This window comes from Ranitomeya variabilis, chromosome 5 (assembly GCF_051348905.1).
Source record: "Ranitomeya variabilis isolate aRanVar5 chromosome 5, aRanVar5.hap1, whole genome shotgun sequence".
NCBI classification, from domain to species: domain Eukaryota; kingdom Metazoa; phylum Chordata; class Amphibia; order Anura; family Dendrobatidae; genus Ranitomeya; species Ranitomeya variabilis.
This window is the reverse complement of record NC_135236.1, coordinates 333,718,973-333,743,478: the sequence shown is the minus strand read 5'-3', so window position 1 is coordinate 333,743,478 and position 24,506 is coordinate 333,718,973. Positions and strand designations below refer to the sequence as shown.

General features: G+C 41.9%; 1 protein-coding gene across 4 annotated transcripts in view; it reads left to right on the top strand.

Moving 5' to 3' along the window:
- Positions 1-24,506, top strand: part of RELN (reelin) — a 1,394,857-nt gene that overhangs the window by 938,464 nt on the left and 431,887 nt on the right. For all 4 annotated transcript variants that reach the window (XM_077264737.1, XM_077264736.1, XM_077264735.1 and 1 more), the window contains exons 16-19: positions 3,056-3,165; positions 5,709-5,775; positions 6,279-6,512; positions 7,929-8,090. In XM_077264737.1, the coding sequence (XP_077120852.1) occupies positions 3,056-3,165; positions 5,709-5,775; positions 6,279-6,512; positions 7,929-8,090 (573 nt within the window). The remainder of the gene's footprint in view (positions 1-3,055; positions 3,166-5,708; positions 5,776-6,278; positions 6,513-7,928; positions 8,091-24,506) is intronic.

Here is a 24,506-nt window from a genome sequence, read left to right as displayed (position 1 = left end):
GCCACCCGTTACAACCAAGGTAGGCCTAAGAGCATCTCTGAACGCACAGTGCGTCGAACTTTGAGGCAGATGGGCTACAGCAGCAGAAGACCACACCGGGTACCACTCCTTTCAGCTAAGAACAGGAAACTGAGGCTACAATTTGTACAAGCTCATCGAAATTGGACAGTAGAAGATTGGAAAAACGTTGCTTGGTCTGATGAGTCTCGATTTCTGCTGCGACATTCGGATGGTAGGGTCAGAATTTGGCGTAAACAACATGAAAGCATGGATCCATCCTGCCTTGTATGGAGCATCTTTGGGATGTGCAGCCGACAAATCTGCGGCAACTGTGTGATGCCATCATGTCAATATGGACCAAAATCTCTGAGGAATGCTTCCAGCACCTTGTTGAATCTATGCCACGAAGAATTGAGGCAGTTCTGAAGGCAAAAGGGGGTCCAACCCGTTACTAGCATGGTGTACCTAATAAAGTGGCCGGTGAGTGTATATACAGTTAGGTCCATATATATTTGGACAGAGACAACATTTTTCTCATTTTGGTTATAGACATTACCACAATGAATTTTAAACAAAACAATTCAGATACAGTTGAAGTTCAGGCTTTCAGCTTTCATTTGAGGGTATCCATATTAAAATTGGATGAAGGGTTTAGGAGTTTCAGCTCCTTAACGTGTGCCACCCTGTTTTTAAAGGGACCAAAAGTAATTGGACAATTGACTCCAAGGCTATTTCATGGACAGGTGTGGGCAATCCCTTCGTTATATCATTCTCAATTAAGCAGATAAAAGGCCTGGAGTTGATTTGAGGTGTGGTGCTTGCATTTGGAAGGTTTTGCTGTGAAGTAAACATGCGGTCAAAGGAGTACTCCATGCAGGTGAAACAAGCCACCCTAAAGCTGTGAAAACAGAAAAAATCCATCCGAGAAATTGCTACAATATTAGGAGTGGCAAAATCTACAGTTTGGTACATCCTGATAAAGAAAGAAAGCACTGTTGAACTCATCAATGCAAAAAGACCTGGGCGCCCACAGAAGACAACAGTGGTGGATGATTGCAGAATAATCTCCATGGCGAAGAGAAACCCCTTCACAACAGCCAACCAAGTGAACAACACTCTCCAGGAGGTAGGCGTATCAATATCCAAATCTACCATAAAGAGAAGACTGCATGAGAGTAAATACAGAGGATTCACTGCACGGTGCAAGCCACTCATAAGCATCAAGAAGAAAAAGGCTAGACTGGACTTTGCTAAAAAACATCTAAAAAAGCCAGCACAGTTCTGGAAGAACATTCTTTGGACAGATGAAACCAAGATCAACCTCTACCAGAACGATGGAAAGAGAAAAGTATGGCGAAGGCGTGGTCCAGCTCATGATCCAAAGCATACCACATCATCTGTAAAACATGTTGGAGGCAGTGTGATGGCTTGGGCATGCATGGCTGCCAGTGGCACTGGGTCACTAGTGGTTATTGATGATGTGACACAGGACAGAAGCAGCCAAATGAATTCTGAGGTATTCAGAGACATACTGTGTGCTCAGATCCAGCCAAATGCAGCCAAACTGATTGGTCGTCGTTTCATACTACAGATGGACAATGACCCAAAACTTAAAGCCAAAGCAACCCAGGAGTTTATTAAAGCAATGAAGTGGAATATTCTTGAATGGCCAAGTCAGTCACCTGATCTCAACCCAATTGAGCATGCATTTCACTTGTTAAAGACTAAACTTCAGACAGAAAGGCCCACAAACAAACAGCAACTGAAACTGAAAACCACCACAGTGAAGGCCTGGCAGAGCATCAAAAAGGAGGAAACGCAGCGTCTGGTGATGTCCATGAGTTCAAGACTTCAGGCAGTCATTGCCAACAAAGGGTTTTCAACCAAGTACTAGAAATGAACATTTTATTTAAAATTATTGAATCTGTCCAATTACTTTTGGTCCCTTTAAAAACAGGGTGGCACATGTTAAGGAGCTGAGACTCCTAAACCCTTCATCCAATTTATTGTGGATACCCTCAAATGAAAGCTGAAAGTCTGAACTTCAACTGCAGCTGAATTGTTTTGTTTAAAATTCATTGCGGTAATGTCTATAACCAAAATTAGAAAAATGTTGTCTCTGTCCAAATATATATGGACCTAACTGTATATATACTGTATATATGTTTTAACGAACATTTGAGCACATAAATCCATTAGATGTCGGATTTGCAAGCCTGCGAGAAAATCTCGGCATACGGATGCCATACGGATGTCACACAGATGTCAAAGGGATCATTTGATGCGAGGAAATCGCATCCTCGCACTGCACACGGATCACTGTTTTGGAAACATTTGTGCGATTCTCGTCCGTGAAAAACGGACCGTTTTTTTATACGTTGTGTGCGTCCCCGGCCTTACACTTTAAAATGTAACTATTGTTTCAGGAGAACTTGCAGCAGAATGTCTTTGTCTCACTCTCTCTGTCTCCCTCCAGTATCGGACTGGAGTGCCAAAGGCCCACCAGTAACAATGACTTTGGAGGGCCCACTTTTCACCTGCATACAAATATCTCACTACCCTCGTTCAAAAATGTACCTATATCTCTATATAATAAACTGGGCAGTTTGGTTAGTGAATGAGGAGATGCCCTTTTTTTTGTACAGAGTAAATCATGTGAATTATGCCACAAGTACTAACCATATATTGGGGTTGGGGCCCGTGTCTGCACAGGGACCCACCGGGAATTCCCCTGTTCCCCTATGGGCCAGTCCGAGCCTGTCTCCCTCCCTTCTACATGAAACTTAAATGAAAAGTGACTGTCTCATTAATGAGAAAATCTATTTAAACTAAAGTCAGTATAAGAGAAGGAATACACAGATTTATCTGATAAGATCTATGACTTATTTTCCCGTGTAATATTGAGTAATGAACAAAAAATTAAAATGATTACTCATTAAAACTCAAAGCTATCTGTGATTGTGAACTATACTGTAGTTTAATGATAATATTATACAAGCCATGATTTTAAGTCAGTATTTTATCTTATGTTAATCTAGATATTTATATTACTTAGGTGGAATAGGATTACAACCCCTCTCCCAAATGCAGCGCTTACTAGGAATACACGAGTTCGATGGAGGCAGAACGGACCTGTTGTTGGGAACATGTGGGCACTTGATAACAGTTAGTATTAATATTCTTAATCAAAACTTAGATAACAATACCCCACTGATGATAGATTGCTATTATTAGTATTATTATCAAGTTTTATGAAAAGCTTAGCATGTGCTTTATATCCTGTAATGATTTTTTTGACTTGGTAATAGGTCATTTATTAAAATAAAAAGAAAAATAATACAGCAAGTGCTGTCTAGCATGTATAGTATTAATGGTTTGCTGTTCAGAACATAGATGGTGTACACAATAGTTAACCTAAAAATACCCTCACAACAGTCTGCAAAATTCTAATAATTTCTCTTGCAACACATGGTTTAATACTTTAGTAGTTTATGAGGGGAATGTAACAACAGGAGGTAAAGCAGCAATGTGTCTGTTGCTGGCTTCTGATATCATGCCGCCAGCTGAGCTGCTGATTACGGAGGTGGTGTGTGAATTCAATAAAAGCCATCAGCTCTTTTGACACACAAACAGCCATGTATCTGTGCAGCTTGTTAGATATGCTATTATCTGAATATTTATTTATTCACTGTTTTATGCACATGGGTGGATTTATATTCTAGTTTTAGGGATAAAAACTGTATTATTGAAACTATTTGTGTTTAAAGCAAACCTGTCAGCAGGATTTTGCTAAGTAAATTACTGGCATTGTCAGGTTGGCAGTGTTAAACTGATTAAAATGATACCTGGGGTGAAGAAATACGTCTTGTAGTTCTTTTGTAATGAATTTTAGAAGTTTTTAGTTAATGATATGCCCATGCTCATGGGCAGGACTGTAGACAGAGTCTTATCTTCCTGCTCTAGCAAGAGAAAAAAAGGAAAGACCTCAGGCCCATCTAGAAGCACAAACATGGTCCTCATCATTAAGACAAAGAGAGAGACAGACTGTTTGTGCTTTTGGGGAGGGCCTGTGGGTAGATCTGTTCTTGGTTTCTCTGGCCTAGAGCTGGAAAATAAAGACTCTGTCTACAGTCCCACCCCCGAGCACAGGCATATAATTAACTGAAAACTTCTAACACTGATTACACAAGAAACCACAAGACTGATTTCTTCACCCCAGGTGTCATTTTAGTCAGTTTAACACTGCCAACCTGACAATGCCTGTAGTTTACTAAGCAAAATCCTGCTGAAAGGTTCCCCTTAAGGAGGCTATCCTATCAGTTTCATGTTAACACTTTCGTGTCTAAAATCTGGATGTTTAAGTCAGGGGTGTGATGGCTCCTCAATTTGTCAGGCTAGGCTGTCAAAAAGACAATGTGAGACTACTGTTATGGCAAAATAAAACAATTATGGACCGATTCATTAAGAATAAAGTAGCGCACGCTCATGTGACACCTGTCTTGCTTGACTCTTGCTAGATTAGTAGGAACTAAATTTGTTAACGGGCCTGAATTTGGTGCGTCTTCTGAGTAGCATGTGCCTCCATGCGCAGCGCTAGATATTTTACTCCGGTCAGTGACTGGAGTGACATTTTATGACATACAAAACCCTGTCTTTTTTGATTAATTTGATAGGCCGACGTGGCCACACCTCATCCTTCTACCCTGATCATTTGAAACTGATGTGAAAATGTCACAAGTCACAATATTGTTGTACATTTCCTTCATGCACAAACATTTTGCAACTTTTCAAACCTTTTACATCAGCCCCGTAGAACTTTGATTGAGGCCAGGTTCAGACGAGTGTATAAAAAATAATTCCGTTTCATGTGTATTCCATCTATGTGTCATCTGTATGTCTGTTTTTTATATCCTTATGACATCCATATAGCATTCATATTTATACATCAACAGTTTAAAATATACATGATGAAAAACAATTACCAATGCAAAAAAATATATATATTTTTTAAAACACATAAAACACACATAGACTTGTATAGGTGAGTCTCATCTGAAATGTGGAAGGGACAAGGTTATTTGACGATTTCTTTTTTTACATAGACACTCGGTCCATGTGAAAAAATGGTCATCCGAACAATCCTTTTCACTAACATTGATCAGTGTGCAGCCTATGTGCTATCCAATTTTAACAGGAACAACACACATAAGTATAATATTCTGAACGAGCCCTAAAACAGTAATGATGGTGCTGGATGTAAGGATTTTATAAGGATCTTTCAAGTTCCTTATTTTTTTCAAAGTTAAATGTATGATTATTTTTGTATAATTTTTATTGTTTTTATTTTTCTATATATTGTAACAAATAGGAATTTATTCAAAGTCCTGTGTATAATTTATAGTTTCAATTATTTGCCAGGGGCCTTCAAGTATACTTTATAAGGATTTATTGAACATGTTATTTTGTATTGTTTAAAAACATCATGACAGTATAGATAAATGTCCCAGATCATCAGTGATTTAAGGTTCTAGAAAGGTCAGCAGTATAGCAAGCAGATATTTATGGGTGCTGTGTTACAGTGCCCCTGAAAAATGTGTTCTTTTTTATTCATATCATGGATTTATTATCAGCACTCTCCTGGCTGTAATCAGAGTATACAGTTTTGTAACCACAAATCAATTGATGAGTAAATAAAATTTCTGTTACAGTTTATATTGGACCATCTTGTCTGAAATTCTGCTCAGGTCGAGGACAATGTACAAGAACTGGTTGCAAGTGAGTGTCACATATATCTTGAAAATACCTCATCTGCTGCTCGATGCACTTATTACTGCCGTCTAGGTCAGACCTCCCACATGACACTTTGTCTTGAAGTGATGAGATTTCACCCTACTGATTTTTGCTGTGTTCTTTATTGTGTAATCATCCTTGTCATCTGAGTTAAAGCATATATCTGTCATATGTGGTTTCTCACTTTTTGTATACTTTGAGCTTAATCTGATTTTGGTCTAATATTTCTTGGTAATAATGTTTCTATAGCATTTTAAATATATGAGAAATTAAACTGTGTGTCATCTACTTGTAGCCTCTGTGTACATGTATCAAACATGTTGACTTTTCTTTCTTTTTTTTAATAAATTGTGTAGTAAAGTCAATATTTATCCCCCACCAGTACTTTTTGATATCCAGTATTAATATGTTTAATATCCTACATTAAATAAAGTGTCAACATCATGTAGCTACATCTAGGCTATAACTTAGAATTTTTTATATTACAGGTGTGAGCCTGGTTTTTCAGGACCAGCTTGTGAAATGGCTTCACAGACTTTCCCAATGTTTATTTCAGAAAGCTTCACCAGTTCCAGGCTTTCTTCTTACCACAATTTCTACTCTATCCGTGGTGCTGAAGTTAGTTTTGGCTGTGGTGTTCTTGCTAGTGGCAAAGCTTTGATTTTTAACAAGGATGGGAGAAGGCAGCTCATTACTACCTTTCTCGATAGCTCGCAGTCCAGGTGAGTTAGTAGGAGAGCTACATATCCATTAAAACTGCTTAGTTTAGTTCTAAAAAAAAGAATAAATAAAGGAAATCAAATGTTTGTATCTTAATGCTTTGTTCTGGTAAAGTACCTGTAGAACTCATGCAGGTAGAATATTTCTCTCATCTAACAAAAATTGACAGGTTATTGTTTTTTAGAACATTTGTTATTGAGCAATGTGACACAAAGTATGTCTTTGTAACAGAAAAACATCATTGCATGCTGTGATATACTATCTGCCTTTTGGAAGATGGGAATATAGCCTTAGATGGAAGACTTCATATTTTCACAAAAATGTAAACAATTTTATACTTCCATTAGACCCCACTGGAAATTTTTGACTAATTTTATACGTAATGCTGTAAGGCTATGTGCACACGTTCCGGATTTTTTGCGTTTTGTTTGCGTTTTTTTGGTGATTTTCCGCTGCAAAAATGCTTAAAAAGCGCTTTCATTAAGCATCCCATCAGTTTTAGTGCATACCGCAATTTTTGTGCGCATGTTGCGTGTTTTTCCGCAATAAAAACGCATCGCAGAAAAAAACACAGCATGCTCATTAATTTTGTTGATTTTTCGTCGATTTCCCGTTATATTATTGCTTTGGAAGCTCCGGAAAAAAAAGCGAAAAATCCGCCAAAAAAAAAAAAAACGCCAGAAAATTACATGTGCGGATTTCCTGCGAAAGTAGTCCGGATTTGCTCAGGAAAATTCTGCACACTTTCCTGAACGTGGGCACATAGCCTAAAAGTTAAAGGGAATCCATTAGCAGGTTTTCCTTAGTAATTTCAAAGAAGCATGATGTAATACTAATAATCTTAGGCACATAAACCCTAATTCCAGCTATTAGTTTACTGGATTCAGCAGTTGTGATAGAATCACAGTTTTCTCTTCTCTGAAAGCCTCTAATCAGTGGCGGTGGTGTGGTTGGACCATGAGGCACAAGACACGTAGTCCTCTAGTGATTATCTACTGCTGATAAAACACAGCATAATATGTGACACATCCGTGGAATCAGGGTCCCTTCCACTATAAAATGCTGTTCTCAGATTACATAGCAATAACCTGCTGACATATTCCCTTTAAGGGTTATATCTCAAGTCCTATTCATTGATGCTATACTATGACACATGGAGTCCCTTTACTTTGAAACTCCACATTTCACTGTATAATGCCACTTTTATGCACCTTCTGTTTCAGTGAAAATTAAATTGGCAGCACACTGAGGTAAAATATGAGAACTTACCATGCTGTGAGTGCATATTGGTAAAATAACATGAGCATTGACAATAGAAAATATATTCCTATATTATCCATTTTCTGATACAAGCATCTTAGAAAAAAAGCATGAAATGCCTTTTCCAAGATTAAAGTGTTTAAGAATTTTATCCACAGGTTTCTGCAGTTTACTTTACGGATTGGAAGTAAATCTGTTTTAAGTACATGCAAGGCGCCCAATAAGCCAGGAGAAGGTGTTTTACTCCACTACTCACATGACAATGGCATTACTTGGAAACTTCTAGAGCATTTTTCTTACCTTAACTATCATGAGCCAAGGTATGTACATGCATAAATGTTGAAACGATACCAATGGTCTCCTAAGTGTTGCTGGTAATCTTGATAGTGAGGGTCACATTAAGTTTTCCATTACGTTTGCCCTATCAGATATCTCTGCTACTGCTTGAAATTTGGTTTGGTTACTTGTGAAATTTTTTAAAATAGAATAATTATTTGGTACTGGATGGTAAAAAGTGTTTAGCAGATGGAGAATATACCTTTAAATTACAAAAATAAAGCATATAACATGTTTTTTCTCAATTATTAATATTTGAGTATTTATATGAAGTTTCACACTTGCAAAAAACTAAATAAAAAAACAGGGATTAGAATCAGAAATATGACTTTAATTTAGAATTACCATTCAATGTTATAATGTTAATATTATTTCAAAACATTTAATTAACCTCTTCCACCCAAAGCCTGTTTTCACCTTCCTGACCAGGCCAAATTTTACAATTCTGACTGTCACTTTCTGTGGTAATAACTCTGGAACTCTTTACCAAATCCCAATGATTCTAATATTGTTTTTTTCGTGATACATTGTACTTTTTGCTAGTGGTAAATTTAGGTAGAATTTTTTTGTTTCTATTTTGGCAAATGTTTTCAAAATTTCACAGTTTTCAAATTTTTTATTTTTATGTCCTTAAACCAGTTAGACATGCTGTACAAAATAATTTATACATAACATTAACAACATGTCTACTTTACATAAGCATCATTTTGTAAACATATTTTTTTGTTAGAAGGGTTGAAATTTTATCAGCATTTTCTCATTTTTTCAACAAAATTTACAAACCCGTTTTTCTAGGGACCCTTTTGATGGGCATATATGACAGAAAATAGCCAAAAGTGACACCATTTTAAAAACTGCACCGCTCAAACTGCTCAAAACTACATTTAAGAAGTTTATTAATCTTTAAAGGGAACATGTCACCCTCAAAATCGAAGGTGAGCTAAGCCCACCGGCATCAGGGGCTTATCTACAGCATTCTGGAATGCTGTAGATAAGCCCCCGATGTATCCTGATAGATGAGAAAAAGAGGTTAGATTATACTCACCTGGGCGGGAGGTCCAATTTGATGGGCGTCGCGGTCCGGGGCTCTCACCTCTCGCCTTTCCCACCGAAGCCGCAGCGTGAAGACAAGAAGAGGACGTCTGTTGTGAACTGTGTTTCTGGGCTCCCTCTGGTGGTCACTAATGGTATTGTATGAGTCATGTCTTTCTGCATGCCTGGGCCTCAGCTGTTTCATTAAGCTGTGGGTTTTCCCTATTTAGTCCTCCTTAGGACTCAGTCTCTTGCCTGGTATCGATGTATTCAGTCCTATTTGGTCTCCTCCTGATTCCTTGCCATCTGCCTCATGCAAGAAAAGCTAAGTCCAGTTTACATACTTTGGATCATTTGCATTATCAGTGTTTTTTGTTCAGCTTGCTCAAAATGTGATTTTCTAGCTCGCTGGAAGCTCTAGGGTGCTGATATTCTCCCCCCACACCGTCAGTCGGTGCGGGGGTTCTTGAATACTCAGCGTGGATGTTTTTGCAGGGTTTTCTGCTGACCGCATAGTTCACTTTCTATTTTCTGCCTATCTAGTTTAGTGGGCCTCACTTTGCTAAATCTAGTTCATCTCTACGTTTGTGTTTTCCTCTTGCCTCACCGTTATTATTTGTTGGGGGCTTTCTATATCTTTGGGGTTAATTTCTCTGGAGGCAAGTGAGGTCTTATTTTCCCTCTAGGGGTAGTCAGTTCTCCGGCTGGCTCGAGACGTCTAGAATCAACGTAGGCACGTTCACCGGCTACTTCTAGTTGTGTGTTAGGATCAGTTATGCGGTTAGCCTAGTTTCCACCTCCCTAGAGCAGTTCTATGTTATTGCGGACTTAGTCTGAATACCAGAGATTCTCTACCACTAGAATCATAACAGACGTCATCGTAAGAAGATGGGAGGCGCTGGACCGGATCGGGACACCCATCGGACCGGACAGCAGCGGGAACGCCCCTGGGTGAGTATAATATAACCTCTTTTTCTCATCTTTCAGGATACATCGGGTGCTTATCTACAGCATTCCAGTTTGCTGTAGATAAGCCCCTGATGCCAGTGGGCTTAGCTCACCTTCGATTTTGGGGGTGACAGTTTCCCTTTAAGGTTCTTCACAGAAATTACAGCAACGTGGAAGGAATAAATGAACATTTTAATTTTTCCCACAAAAATGTTCATTTAGCTCCAAATTCCTCTCCATAGTATACCAATACCCCATATTCAGAGGAAAACTCGGAAAGTAAGGAGTGCCATTTAGGAGCACAAAATTGCCTGGAATAGATAATGGAAAACTACTTTTGAGGCACAGTGCAAAGCTCAAAATGAAAGGAGCACCATATTGTAGTGCACATTTTTCTGGAATGGTTTGAAGGTGCCATGTCACATTGGCAGAGCCCATAAGGTCCCAGAACAGCAGAAACACCCATAAGTGACTTAATTTTACAAATTAAATCTCTCTATGAATTTATCTAAGGGTGCAGTTATCATATTGACACCACAGGTGGGTCACAGAATTTTTTACCAGTGGGCGGTGAAGAAAAAATAATTACATTTTTATTACAGAAATTTTGTTTTAGACTCAGATTTTTCATTGTTACACAGGAAAGTGGGTAAAAATCGCACCAAAATTTGTCACACAATTTCTGCTGAATGTGGCAATACCCCATATGTGGCTGTACTGTACTGCTTAGCCACACAGCATGAATCAGAACAGAACGAGTGCTATTTGACTCTTGGAGAACAAATTATTGTTGAATAATTTGCGGACTTTATATACAGAGCCCCAAAGAGCCAGAAGAGCAGAATCAAGTGAGCCCATTTTATACCCCTCATGGAATTTATCTACAGGTGCAGAGACGATTTTGACTCCATGGGTGCTTGCCAGAAACAAGTAGCAGTGAATGTTTCCAAGTGAAAAATGCAAATCTGCTACTGTAGTACCTAGACGTTGTACTGCCCATGCATAGTAGTACCAAACATTGTGCCCAGGTCATGCTCTGAAGACATGGCCTCCGTAAGTTAAGCAGACTCTTAACCCTACAGAAATGCAAAATGTGGATGTTAACTGCAGTTTGGGCCCACTGTGGGGCTCAGAAGGGATGAGGGCATTAGGATTTGGGAGCGTAAAATTAGCTGGATTTCTTTTGGTGGTGAGAAGTCGTAGCGCTTTTCTGCAGCCTTTGTGCTGCCAGTAACATAGAAACCCCCTATATTTTCATTGACAGATGATGGACCTGAGTGGGGACTTGTTTTTTGTGGATTGAGTTGAAGCTTTTATTGGGAACATTTTACCCAATATTTGGGATCACATTTATCCTGCTCTGTATGGTGAGCACTTACATCAGGGTTTCCATCTAAATCTCTGAATTATGTGATTCAGATAAAACCCATGAGAGATCCATTCTCTATAATGAGGTAACAGAGTTACTTTGCACTCTGTCTGGTCTTGCTTTTATGCATGCTTAAAAAGACAGACAACACTGAATCATAGGCCATGGCATCCATGGTGTCTCCATCTGACTTATTGTAGGGAATCTTCCACCAGGGGTTCTGCCTGAATCAAGTATTTCAGAAATTTACACTGAATCCTGGTGTAAGCGATTTCAGGGTACAATGCAGGATAAATGTGAGTCAAGAGTTACTGCGATCTTGGTGAGGCAGAACCAACAAATTAACGGCAGTTGAAGAAATTGTTTTATTTATTTTTTAGACCGTTCCTCGTGTGGTATAAGTGATTAGATTACTTTATTATTCGGGTCGGTGTAATTACAGATACTAGATATATTGTTTTTTATGTTAATAAATTTATCATTTTTTATGTTTGGCTGCTGTCACACACTAAAAGACGCTTTTTTTTGCAAAACAAAGTTTTGTCAAGTGAGTGCTTGTTTTTTGCTGGACGAGTTGACATTTTTATTGGTACCATTTCCAGTCACATAGCATTTTTTGATCGCTTTCTATTTAGATTTTTGAGAGGCAGAATGAACAAAAAACAGAAATACAGGAATTGCTTTTTGAGTTTATTGTGAGAACTATAGCTTTTTTTATTTTTGCTTTATATGGTGGCTTGCTTTTTGCAGGACAAGAAGCCATTTTTAATGATACCCTTTTTATTTACATTCGATAATTTGATCACGTTTTATTCCACTTTTTTTTCAGTGGTATGATTAAGAAACAGTTTTTTGCCATGTGTTAACTAGTGGGACCGCTTTCTGACCAGGGACCGCAGGGTATGTATGAGTTATACATACTCCCAGCCAGGGCATGTCTAATGGGCGTGGCCTCGCTCCATACATTTGTTTTCAGTGAGGCTAGTGACAGAGCACTGCAGTGGGCGTGGCCGAGTAGAAGTCGCTGTCTAGCTCCATACAAGTGTATGGAGAGTGAGGCTGGCCGGGAGTATGTATAACGCATACGTAGCCTCTGGTCGCTGGTTAGAAACTGCAAATCCCTGCAGTGCATGGAGTGTGCACTGGTGGGATTCATAAGTCTGAATTCACACAGAGTGACTGCAGACTTATCGATTTGGACTGGACAACCCTTTTAAAATGTCTTCCTGATAACTGTTATTTGTACTGGAAATGATGAATGATATTGCTATGATGTATGTTTTTTTCCTTAGTTAAGTGACCTATTTATATAAGCACTATGCTCGCACTTTACTTTTTTTTTTCTCATTTGGGGTATATATCACATACTATTCAATATTATACTGTCACCCTTATAATTTTTTCTAGTCATATGTCCTAGCATTTCAGACTATATTCATTTTTGCTATACATATCTTGTACCTTCTTATAATTGTCAGCTATGCATGATGTTCATTTTATATACCTTTCTTCTGTGCTCTGTGTGATGTTATCACTACTTTTTATTATATCTTGTACATTTTAAGTTTTGATATAGTAAAAATGATTATGTTTTAATTTGTGTGGTCAATGCTTTACATCATGGTTAAAATAATATGTTAGTTTCATCTTCTTTATTTACTTAGGTAGATTATTTCACTGTAAGCAAGGGATGTGCCATTTTTATTGATATAGATCCCAATCCATAGTCAAGGAGTCTTACCAGGTTCTTCCAAAATACTGATGAGTCTGCTAAGGATTTATTTTCCATATCGTAGAGTACTAGCGGGAGTCATTATGCACTGCTTTCAGCAAAGGATCCATATATTTCACTTAATGAAAAGGAGCAAGACATGAATTATGCATCATTCAGATCACACACGTCTGTTTGCAGGATGTGTTAGGTATTACAAAGTGTGTTGGCCTCATTCATAAATCTGCCAAAAAAATGATGAAATTCTTAAAATGAAAATCTGGCTTTCAATACTATAAACTCACAGCCACTCATTTATTTGTGAACATCAGAGGAATAATTAAAATTATCTGAGTTATACAGGATTCTGACATTACATGAAAATAAAACTAAACCCTTAATTTTACCTTTTAAAATGTTGCATTCTAAAAGTTTTTTTCTTACTGCTTTGCACACTCTTGGCATTCTCTTGATGAGCTTCAAGAGGTAGTCACCGGGAATGGTCTTCCAACAATCTTGAAGGAGTTTCCAGAGATGCTTAGCACTTGTTGGCCCTTTTGCCTTCACTCTGCAGTCCAGCTCACCCCAAACCATCTTGATTGGGTTCAGGTCTGGTGACTGGAGGCCAGGTCATCTAGCGTAGCACCCGATCACTCTCCTTCTTGGTCAAATAGCCCTTACACTACCTGGAGGTGTGTTTGAGGTCATTGTCCTGTTGATAAATAAATGATGGTCCAACTAAATGCAAACTGGATGGAATAGCATGCCACTGGATGGAATAGCATGCCGCTGCATGATGCTGTGGTAGCCATGCTGATTCAGTATGCCTTAAATTTTGAATAAATCCCCAACAGTGTCACCAGCAGAGCACCCGAACACCATCACACCTCCTCCTCCATGCTTCCCGGTGGGAACCAGGCATGTAGAGTCCATCCGTTCACCTTTTCTGAGTCGCACAAAGACACGGTGGTTGGAACCAAAGATCTCAAATTTGGACTCATCAGACCAAAGCACAGATTTCCACTCGTCTAATGTCCATTCTTTGTGTTCTTTAGCCCAAACAAGTCTCTTCTGCTTGTTGCCTGTCCTTAGCAGTGGTTTCCTAGCAGCTATTTTACCATGAAGGCCTGCTGCACAAAGTCTCCTCTTAACAGTTGTTGTAGAGATGTCTCTGCTGCTAGAACTCTGTGTGGCATTGACCTGGTCTCTAATCTGAGCTGCTGTTAACCTGAAAATTTCTAAGGCTGGTGACTCGGATAAACTTATCCTCAGAAGCAGAGGTGACTCTTGGTCTTGGTCTTCCTTTCTTGGGGCGGTCCTCATGTGAGCCAGTTTTGTTTGTAGCGCTTGATGGTTTTTGCCACTGCACTTAGGGACACTTTCAAAGTTTGCCCAATTTTTCGGACTGAGTGACCTTCATATCTTAACGTAATGATGGCCACTCATTTTTCTTTACTTAGCTGTTTTTTTTCTTGTCATAATACAAATTCTAACAGTCTATTCAGTAGGACTATCAGCTGTGTATCCACCAGACTTCTGCACAGCACAACTGATGATCCCAACATTATTTATAAGGCAAGAAATCCCACTTATTAAACCTGACAGGGCACACCTGTGAAGTAAAAACCATTCCCGGTGACTACCTCTTGAAGCTCATCAAGAGAATGCCAAGAGTGTGCAAAGCAGTCATCAAAGCAAAAGATGGCTACTTTGAAGAACCTAGAATATAAGACATAATTTCAGTTGTTTCACATTTTTTGTTAAGTATATAAATCCACATGTGTTAATTCATAGTTTTGATGACTTCAGTGTGAATGTACAATTTTCATAGTCATGAAAATACAGAAAAATCTTTAAATGAGAAGGTGTGTCCAAACTTTTGGTTTGTACTGTATATATTGCGAGGCAGTGAGGGAAGTCATATGAGAGGACTGTTATGTATCATGCGCTGGAGTGCATGCAATCACAGCCACACATGTGGTTGCAAGGCAGAATAGAAAGAAAGTACCATATTTTCGGACTATAAGACGCACCAGACCATAAGATGCACCCCAAGTTTCCAAAAGGAAAATAGGGGAAAAAAATAATTTGTTAAATTGGGGTCCGTCTTACAGTCTGAACTCAGCTTACCAGGGAAGGGAATGGCAAAGGTGGAGGGGTGGTCACAGGGGTCGTTCGGTGGTCCAGGCTGGTCCGGTGGCCTCTGGGAAATCCCATCCCAAGCTGGTGCGGTGGCAGTGGCTTGTGTTGGGGCAGGGGTCACGGCTCTGTGTTGGGGCTCTGTGCTGGGGCTCTGCTGGGGCAGGAGCTCTGTGCTGGGGCTTTGTGCTGGGGCAGGGGGGCTGTCCTGGGGCAGGGGACTGTGCTCCGGTGCAGAGGCAGTGGCTCTATGTGCTTCGTGGGGGCTCTGCTGGCATTTCGTCAAAGCCCGGAGGCCCCCACACATCCATTGCTGCCATGTTGTGGTGGTCTCTGGGAACATGGCCACCGTGCTGGGGGCGGCGCATGCTCAGATTCAAATCTTGGCAACGAGATCTGAGTCTGAGCATGCACGTCCCAAGCCTGACGGCCATCTTCCCGCAGGCCATGTTCCTGGAGGCCATTGCAACATGGCAGCAACGGATGTGCGGAGGTCTCTGGACTTTGAAGAAATGCCTGCAGATCCCCCCATGGAGTACAGAGAGCCGCTGCCACTGCCCCGGAGCACAGCCCACCACCACCACACCACAGAGCCCTGCTGCACCACCACAGCCACAGGATTTGTAAATATATTGCGACCATAAGATACACCCCCATTTTCCCCAATAAATTTTTGGAAAAAAGTGCGTCTTATGGTCCGAAAAATATGGTAAGTGTGGATTTGGTCAAACTATTTATGTTTAATCTGGTTTTTATTGAAAAGAACTTCAAAACAAACAAGGAACAAAGGATTCAACGACATAAAAAGTATCGAGTACAAAAAGAAATCTCATATACAACTGTATGTCAAGACCTGTAACCAACAAGTCCCGAAAGAGTATAACTTTCAGGTCAAAATCATTTTCAATCAAGTCCAACAAGATCTGAAAAAAATAAATAAAATCCATGGCAGATGTAGGTATCCCCTATCCAGGGAGACTGTATGACCTTTGGTGATACATAAAAATGTAACCTCTGAAAGAGAGCAACCCAAACAAGAGGTGCTAGGTCACTCCAAGTAATAATGGTATAAACACGAACGGAAAGAATGAGACTAAAAAGAGGAATATGGGGGAGGAGAGAAGATGAAAAAAAGGGGGGAGGAACCATGGAGTCTGATATAGAAGGGGGCAACTTGCACCCCTATAATGACGTCCGTCTAATCCGTATTGTTCAACCTATCTTCCTTATAGCTTAGAAAAGAGGGATTGAAAGTCCTGAGAGTCCATATACAAAATCCAAGGACTCCAGACCTGCAGATATTTCTCCATTGAACCGTTAACCTCAGCGGACAATTCCTCCATACTTTGAAGGCTGGTCATCTCCTTGACCCATTCAGACACATTAGGAGATTGGGAGGATTTCCATTGTCTCGGGATCACATTGCGCGCAGCAGTTAAGCAGAATCTTAGGAGCCCCTTTTTCTGGAAGCGAAATGAGCCCGGGAGGATAGATAATAAAGCCACCTGGGGGGAGTTGGTCACCAAATGACCGCTAATGGCTTGATAAGCGGAAAATACAGAATCCCAAAATGGCCTAATATGCTTACATCCCCACCAAATGTGTAGCATGGTACCTATCTCTACTCCACAACGCCAGCACCTATCGGAGACGGAGGGAAAAGCGGTGTGTAAGACATCAGGACAGCGATACCACCTGGTGAGAATTTTGTAATTCTTTTACTGTGCGGCACAGGCAATAGAGAATTTATGTGACTATACGAATGCCTTCCTCCACTCCGCCGCCAATATAGCAACTCCCAACTCACCCCGCCACCTCTCCACATACTTGGGGAACTTGTCTTTGGTATTTTGGTTCAAAAGAGCATATATTAAGGAGACAGCATGTGCAGGCGGTGACCCCAGCAGGAAAAGCTTTTCAAACGACGTAGGAAGGGAGGAGTATGAGCCTGCGCCCTCTGGAGACGAGAGGAAGGATTTTAGTTGGAGGTATTCCAACCAATCAGAAGGGCCCCCTCCCTCTAACGGCTGCACTGATTCGAAAGCGGGCATGGCCAAACCCTTGAGGACATGAAAGCATCTGGTATTGTCCCCTCGCTCCCACCCAAGAAAACAATCCCTCTCCACTCCCGGGGGAAACTCCGGATTAGAGAAGAGAGCCATAAGCGGTCCACTGCCTAAGGACAGAGAGCCTCTGCGGGTCTCCAGATCCCATCCTCTAAGTGTATCTTTAAGGAGTTCAGCTTCAGAACTGAATTGACCTCTACTTTTAGGGCTGATCCAGGAAAGGCTATGGAGTGGAATCGTAGAGCTAATTTGTTCTATTCCCACCCATTGTTTGTCTGAACTGTGGAACTGCCAGTCTAGCATGCGTGTCAATAGCGCTGCTCTGTGATACAATTTGAAATTCGGAAGACCCACGCCCCCTGAGCCTTTGTGCCTATATAAAGTACCCATGCCGATCCGGGGTCTACCACCCCCCCACACAAATCTCGAGATGGCTGATTGGATTCTGGAAAAGAAAGAAGGAGGAGGAATTAGAGGAACTGTCTGGAAAATATACAGGAAACGAGGAAGTACATCCATTTTTATCGCATTTATACAGCCGAACCATGAGAGCTTCCGCTTATCATAGCTACCTAAGTCTTTCAAAGTCTTATCCAAAAGGGGTTGGAAGTTTAAAGAATATAGTTTAGTATGATCTGTCGGGATGGTTACTCCCAAGTATCTTAATGCTGTTTCCTGCCATTTAAAGGGAAAATTATCTTTAAGATGTTGAACTTCATCTCTAGATAAAGTTATATTAAGGGCCTCTGATTTAGAATAACTCACTTTAAAATTACTAAGATGGCCAATGTCTCAAATTCTTTGACTATGGAGGGGAAGGAAATGCGAGGCTGTGATATAAACATGAGGAGGTCATCTGCATATAAGGCCGATTTACATTGACTTACCCCAACTGGAATACCGTGAATGCTGGGGTTCTTTCTAATGGCTATTGCCAGATGTTCCATTATCAATACATACAAGAGAGGGGACAGAGGACACCCCTGCCGTGTACCGTTGTTGATGTGGATAGGGGAGGACAGGAACCCATTAACCCTAGCTGTAGGGCCCCTATATAGAGAGAGAATCTTCTCAATAAATTTGGTGCCCGGGCCCAATTGATGCAAGGAAGCCGACATGAAGCTCCAACTGACCCAATCGAAGGCCTTCTCTGCGTCAACCGAAAGCAAACACAATGGGAGTAATCTGGACCTCGCCCGAGCCATCAGGAGAAGAGTTTTATACGTATTATCTCTGGCCTCTCGGCCCTTGACAAACCCTATTTGATCTGTATGAATAACCCCGGGTAACAAAGGTGCCAACCTATTTGCCAGGGCCTTAGAAAATATTTTGATGTCCACATTAATCAAAGAGATGGGCCTATAATTGGAAATTAACAATGGATCTTTCCCTGGTTTTGGTAAAACGCTGATGTGGGCCTCCAGGGACTGGGGCACGAATGGGGATCCCTCTGACACAGAACTGAAGACGTTTGTTAGGAAAGGGACAAGCTGTTCGCTAAATACCCTATAAAATTTTGGTGTGAACCCATCAGGGCCTGGGCTCTTTCCCACAGGATTTGATTTAATAATGGCAGAAATCTCTTCCTCTGAAAAGTCCTCCTCCAGAGAGTCTGCGAGTTCAAGATGGACAGCTGGAAGGGCGTTTTGTCTGATATAGTTGTTTATTTTAAGGTGAAGAGATGAAGCTGACATGTCCCTGAATTGTCCCTTAATATTATAAAGGTCACTATAATAAGCTCAAAAGGATTCTGTAATTTGGGTTGGATCCTGTGTTCGGGCCCCCCGATCTGCATGATTTGTGGGATATAACTAGTGTCCTTTCTGGGATGTAGCACCCTAGCCAATGCCCTGCCACATTTATCCGCATGTTCATACATAAATCGATGGAACCTGATTTTTTGACGGGAATATTTTTGATCCAGTAGGACCCTAAGCTCCTACCTTGCTTTTAACAGGTCCGCGTACACAGAAGAGGATAAAGATTGTTTATGTGAGGATTCCAATGTATTAATCCGCTGGAGCAGACTGGAAATTAGAGAGGCCCTTTCTTTTTTTCAATCTAGAGCCATGCTTAATCAAAAGACCCCTTATAACACACTTAAGTGTTTCCCACTGGTTAGGAAGGGACGTCTAGTCACGTTCATGGATTTCTAGAAATTCTGAGATAGACTTCCTAATCTCCATAGTGCATAGAGGGTCTTTAAGTAAGTTATTTTTGAGACACCATGTCCATGGTCGATGAAGGCCATTTGGTGGGATAAGATGGAGAAACACCGGAGCATGGTCCAACCAGGCAATGTGACCAATATAAGCCTGGGCTTGCCAGGTTATGGCATGCTGGCTTATTAACAGCATATCTATGCGGCTGTATGAAGAGTGAATCGGGGAGTAATAGGTATAGTCCCTATCCATAGGATGCAGGACTCTCCAGGCGTCTACCAGGCGGAGGTTCTGAATCCTACGTTTAAAAGCATTGATACGTCTACGGGGCAGGAAATGACGATGAAATGAAGTATCCACCTCCGGATCAAGGGTAAAATTGAAGTCACTGCCTGCAATCAGAGTCCCCTCCATGAAATCCGACAGGAGCGACAGAATAGCAGAGCAAGCTAAAGTCAAGTCTTTATTGGGTAGGTACCAATTAGCTATGGTGAATACCATTGAGTTAATGCGAAGTTTTAGGAGAATGTACTTGCCTTCTGGGTCAATCCTAGAATCTAGGACTGAATGGACCAATGACTTATGTAGGGCTATTGAGACCCCTTTTGACTTTGTCGGGGTTAGGGCTGTGAAACCAAGAGCAATAATATCGATCCTTCAGGGTGGGGAGACAGCCAGCCTTGAAATGAGTCTCTTGGAGCAGGAGGATGTGAGTCCGCTTTTTATGCATATCATACAAGATCTGGGACCTTTTCTGAGGGACATTCATCCCTCGGGTGTTGATGGATCCTATGTTAATCCGTTCCATGGTAATGGTAAAGTACGTTATAAACAGTGGAGGAAAAGGGAGAGAAAGAAGAAAAAAAGAAGCAAGAAGAAAAAGAAAAAAGGGGAAAAAAAAGAAAATAAACAAATAAATAAATTAAAAAAACATTATGGGAGGGGAGGAAAGAAGAAGGGACAGAAGCAGACACAGGAGTGAGTAGAGGGAAGAGAAAGGAGAATATAAAAGAAGAGTCAGCAGGGGAGAGAATAAAAATGTAAGGGAAGAAAACAGACAAACGTACGAACTGGGTTAGAGTGAGTATACTAAGATACAAAAGAACATGTACCAAAGGATGTGCGAAGTGCACAGGTATTGTTGGGAAAATTGTTTAACGTCCAACAATGTGAAGTGAATTCCCGGTGGGGAGTATGCTTTCCATAGAGGTGCTCCCCTCACCAGGCCGAGATGACATCAGAGTTAGTCTGCCCCCTAAATGCCACCGCCCCCCCATGTAAAAACCAAGGAGAACAGAGTATAGTCAAATAATCAGAATATAAGCCCCAGGACCCTCCCTCACCCAAGACTATTATTAACCTGTTATCTATGTCTATTGAAGGGGGAGAATGTCAACAAGCCCCAGGATGAAGAAAACATTGATAACCCAACTCCTGATGATGGTTACAAATAAAGATAACTGGAGCAACATTCCACAATCAGTATCTGAAAGCAAAACATGGACACATATTATTGCATATCAGAATAGTGCATTAATTTTGAAAGGAAATCATCCCCAGACCACAGATCTCAAGGAGGAGGGAAAGATTCCCGCCCCCTCCTGCCCCAGCGTTGAGTGGTCCTTGGCAGATGTTGGGATAACCCGCCAAAGGCCTCCAGTGGAATAGTAGGCCAGTCCATAATTTCAATCCGAGGGAGGTTCAAGGTTGATGTAAATGATGCAGTGTCCGATGGGGACCTGAGGATATGCATGCGGCCCGCATGACGGACCTGCAAACGGAATGGAAACCCCCAGCTATACGGCAAGTTATGATCTCGAAGCAAATCCAAGAGAGGTCTCAATGCTCTTCTTCTTTGCAAAGTAAGGCGGGACAGGTCCGGTAGGATTAGGATCAATCCTTGGAATAGAGCAGAGGATCCATCCCTGAGCCTCTGCAGGATGGCTTCTTTTTGTACATAGTGATGAATGCGGCATATCACATCCCGTGGATGGTCTGGGTCAGATGCTCTGGGGCCAAGTGCTCTGTGAGCTCCGTCCAATTCAATCTCCTTCTCAGGAGGCTCACCCAGAATTCTGTTGAAAATGCATTGCAATGTGTGAGAAAGATCTTTAGATTCTACTGACTCTATCCTCAGATTATTGCGCCTTCCCCTGTTTTCTGCATCATCCTGGGCTTCTATCAGGTAGTGAAGCTGGCTGGAGTATATGTCTAGTGACTTCTGATGAGAAAGCATCTTTCTTTCAATATCTTTGATTCTGTTAGTATGGTCCTGGACCTGAGTATCTACTTGTTTAACTTCAGTGCGCAGAGTATTCAATTCTGACCTGCAAGCCTGCTCCAGCTGTGTTATGTATGTCTCCATGTCCTCTCTTGTAGGAATAGCTGTTAGCCTGGTTCGTAGCTGGGTCAGCTCTGCTACAACTCCTGAGGCTTGTATGGCAGAGGAATGTGTGTCCCCTCCCCTGGGATGAGCAGGAGAAGCAGCAGTTTCCTCCAAAGGGGAATTAGCTCCTGCTGCACCGCTGGGGATTGTAGTGCACCCTGGTGAAAGTGAGGGGGAGGCAGTTCCTCAGAACACCCTTTCTACCTCTGGGTCTCATCAAGGGTTATCCCCCACCCAGATTCTGCATGCCATGTCTGAGTCTGGCTAGAATGACCAGCTGCCATCAGTGTACCTTGTGCATCCATGTCTGTGCTGTGCCAGTCCTGGTCATCATTCATGGTGAAGGGAGACAGCAGCCCATCCCCCTGTGCTGTGCTCACAGGCTTAGATTACCTCCTTGTTTGAACTCCTGCAGCACTGAGTGATGGTATGGGAGCTGGAGTCTGAACAAGCTCATGCTCTCCTTCTCTGGCTCTCAACTCTCTCTCCTGTAGCCCCAAGGCAGCTGCATAGCTGGAGGGGGTGGCGGTCATATTTTTGCAACCCTTACTGGCCGGGGTTTCCAGAAGAAAGTTCTGTATGCCTCTGTTGCTGGATGAAGGGCTCTGGGATCTGCTGCAGGCTGATCTCCCCTTTCTCCTACAGCTCATGTTCTGAGCAAAACGCCCCAGGGAGTTCACAATCGGCTGATTCTCGGCCTGGAGAAGAGAGCTGAGGTGAAGTGTGTACTCACTCCTCCATAGCCAGGCCACGCCCTTGGTCAAACTATTTGACCAAGTCAGATTTTAGGAAAACCCGACATGTGCTTTTATTTTTGGAGAGATTTGTAGGTTTGATAGTGGGGCAAATCTCTCCCTCCACTCTGGGTTTTGGGAGTAGCCTATGTCCATAATTGACATGTGTGTCAGTATTTTGTTTGCAAGCTGCAGAGCAGGAGGCTCTATGCAATACAGGCGTGTGTGAGATTAATACAGAGCCAAGGAAAACAAAACTTCTGATGCACCCAAGAGGGATATGGCGGTGCAGATACCCATGGCAACGGCTTTTGATACAGACAGTTTGGATGATCCGGCTGCAATCCGGATGACAACGTTTACCTTACTTTGTGAATTTTTTGGAAATAAAGACATTTTATGTTGAACTCTTTTGGGTTACTGCCTCTCTATTACACTGTGTGAATACCGCTGCACTACATATGGTGGAGAATGTGGGCAGTGTGAACTGAGGCATACCCTGAAAAAGCCGCATGTCCGTGATTAAGCCCGAAAAGTTCCAAATCAGGCTTATGGACAATACGGAGGAAATACTCAAGTAGCTGGCCCTCACTCAGCAGCTGCAGCAGCACTTTGAGTGGCAACAGCAGGAACAGCACTAGCAGCTTGAGCGGCAACAGCAGGAGCAGCAGCATCTGCAGCAGTAGCTGCAACAGCTGCACAATCATCATCAGCAGCTGCTTTACCAGCAGCAGCAGAAAACAAATGTCCTGATTCTGCAACATATTGCAGACCTGCAAGAGACGCCCTCATCACCATCCCCGATCCATTTTAAGGCCATGGACAAAGTCAGGTCAGCGCTGAGGAAGATGAGTTTTGAGGATGACATAGAAGTTTTCCTCACTGTGTTTGAATGCACAGCATAGAGATAGAGCTTGCCAATTTCGCAGTGGGCTGAAATGGTGGCCCGTTCCTGATGGGAGATACTTTGACCTCAGATGGAAGGATGCCCAGGACTTTGGGAAATTCAAAGGTGAGATCATTGCCCGACTTGGGGTTAGTACTTACATACAGGCACAACGTGTGTACCAATGGTCTTTTGTGGAGACCCGACCCACTAGGTCTCAGGTATATGACTAGTTGCAGTTAGTAAAAAAATGCCTCCAGCCTGAGACCTTGAACCCAGCCCAAATGGTAGAGAGGGTAGTAGTTGACCGGTTGGTGCAAACTCTGCCAGCAGTCATACAGCAGTGGGTGGGGCAAGTGGACCCGGGTGTCACGGGGGAACTAGGTGAGCGAGAGCTAAAAGCCTGGGCCCCTGCAGTTTCCCTCAGACTAGGGAACTCCTGACTGACCCTCTACCTGGAGTTTACACTGATGGTGTGCATGTCCAGGCCTCGAACCTCACCTTAACTCCTGTAATAACCCTAGGCTGATACCTCCGCACTCCACCCAGTGAAGAGGTAATATTCCAATACCCACAGATAGGACAGACAAGGATAAAGGAAAATGTACACCACGCCGCAGTCACTCAGGAATACACTATAAATGTGCAGGGCAAAATAAATACAAATATAGGAAGGAGTAAATAAGACAGAGGAAAATACACCACCAGCAACGAATCTCCAAACCAGCTCTCCACTCCAGACCGAGATAACAGCGCACAAGAGAGAAGCTATAATCGGCGACGCCCAATGAACAGGAGAACTATTTAAAGGCCATGGGAATGGCCCAGCATCCAATCCGAGGATCAGGTAAATTAACCCTGGAACAGTTAGACAAAATCTAGCAGACGCCAATGAGCAAATAGTGGTCAACAGCGGGATTACCGCTGTCTGTCGGACGACCTAGTCTGAACAGCGTCCGACATGACA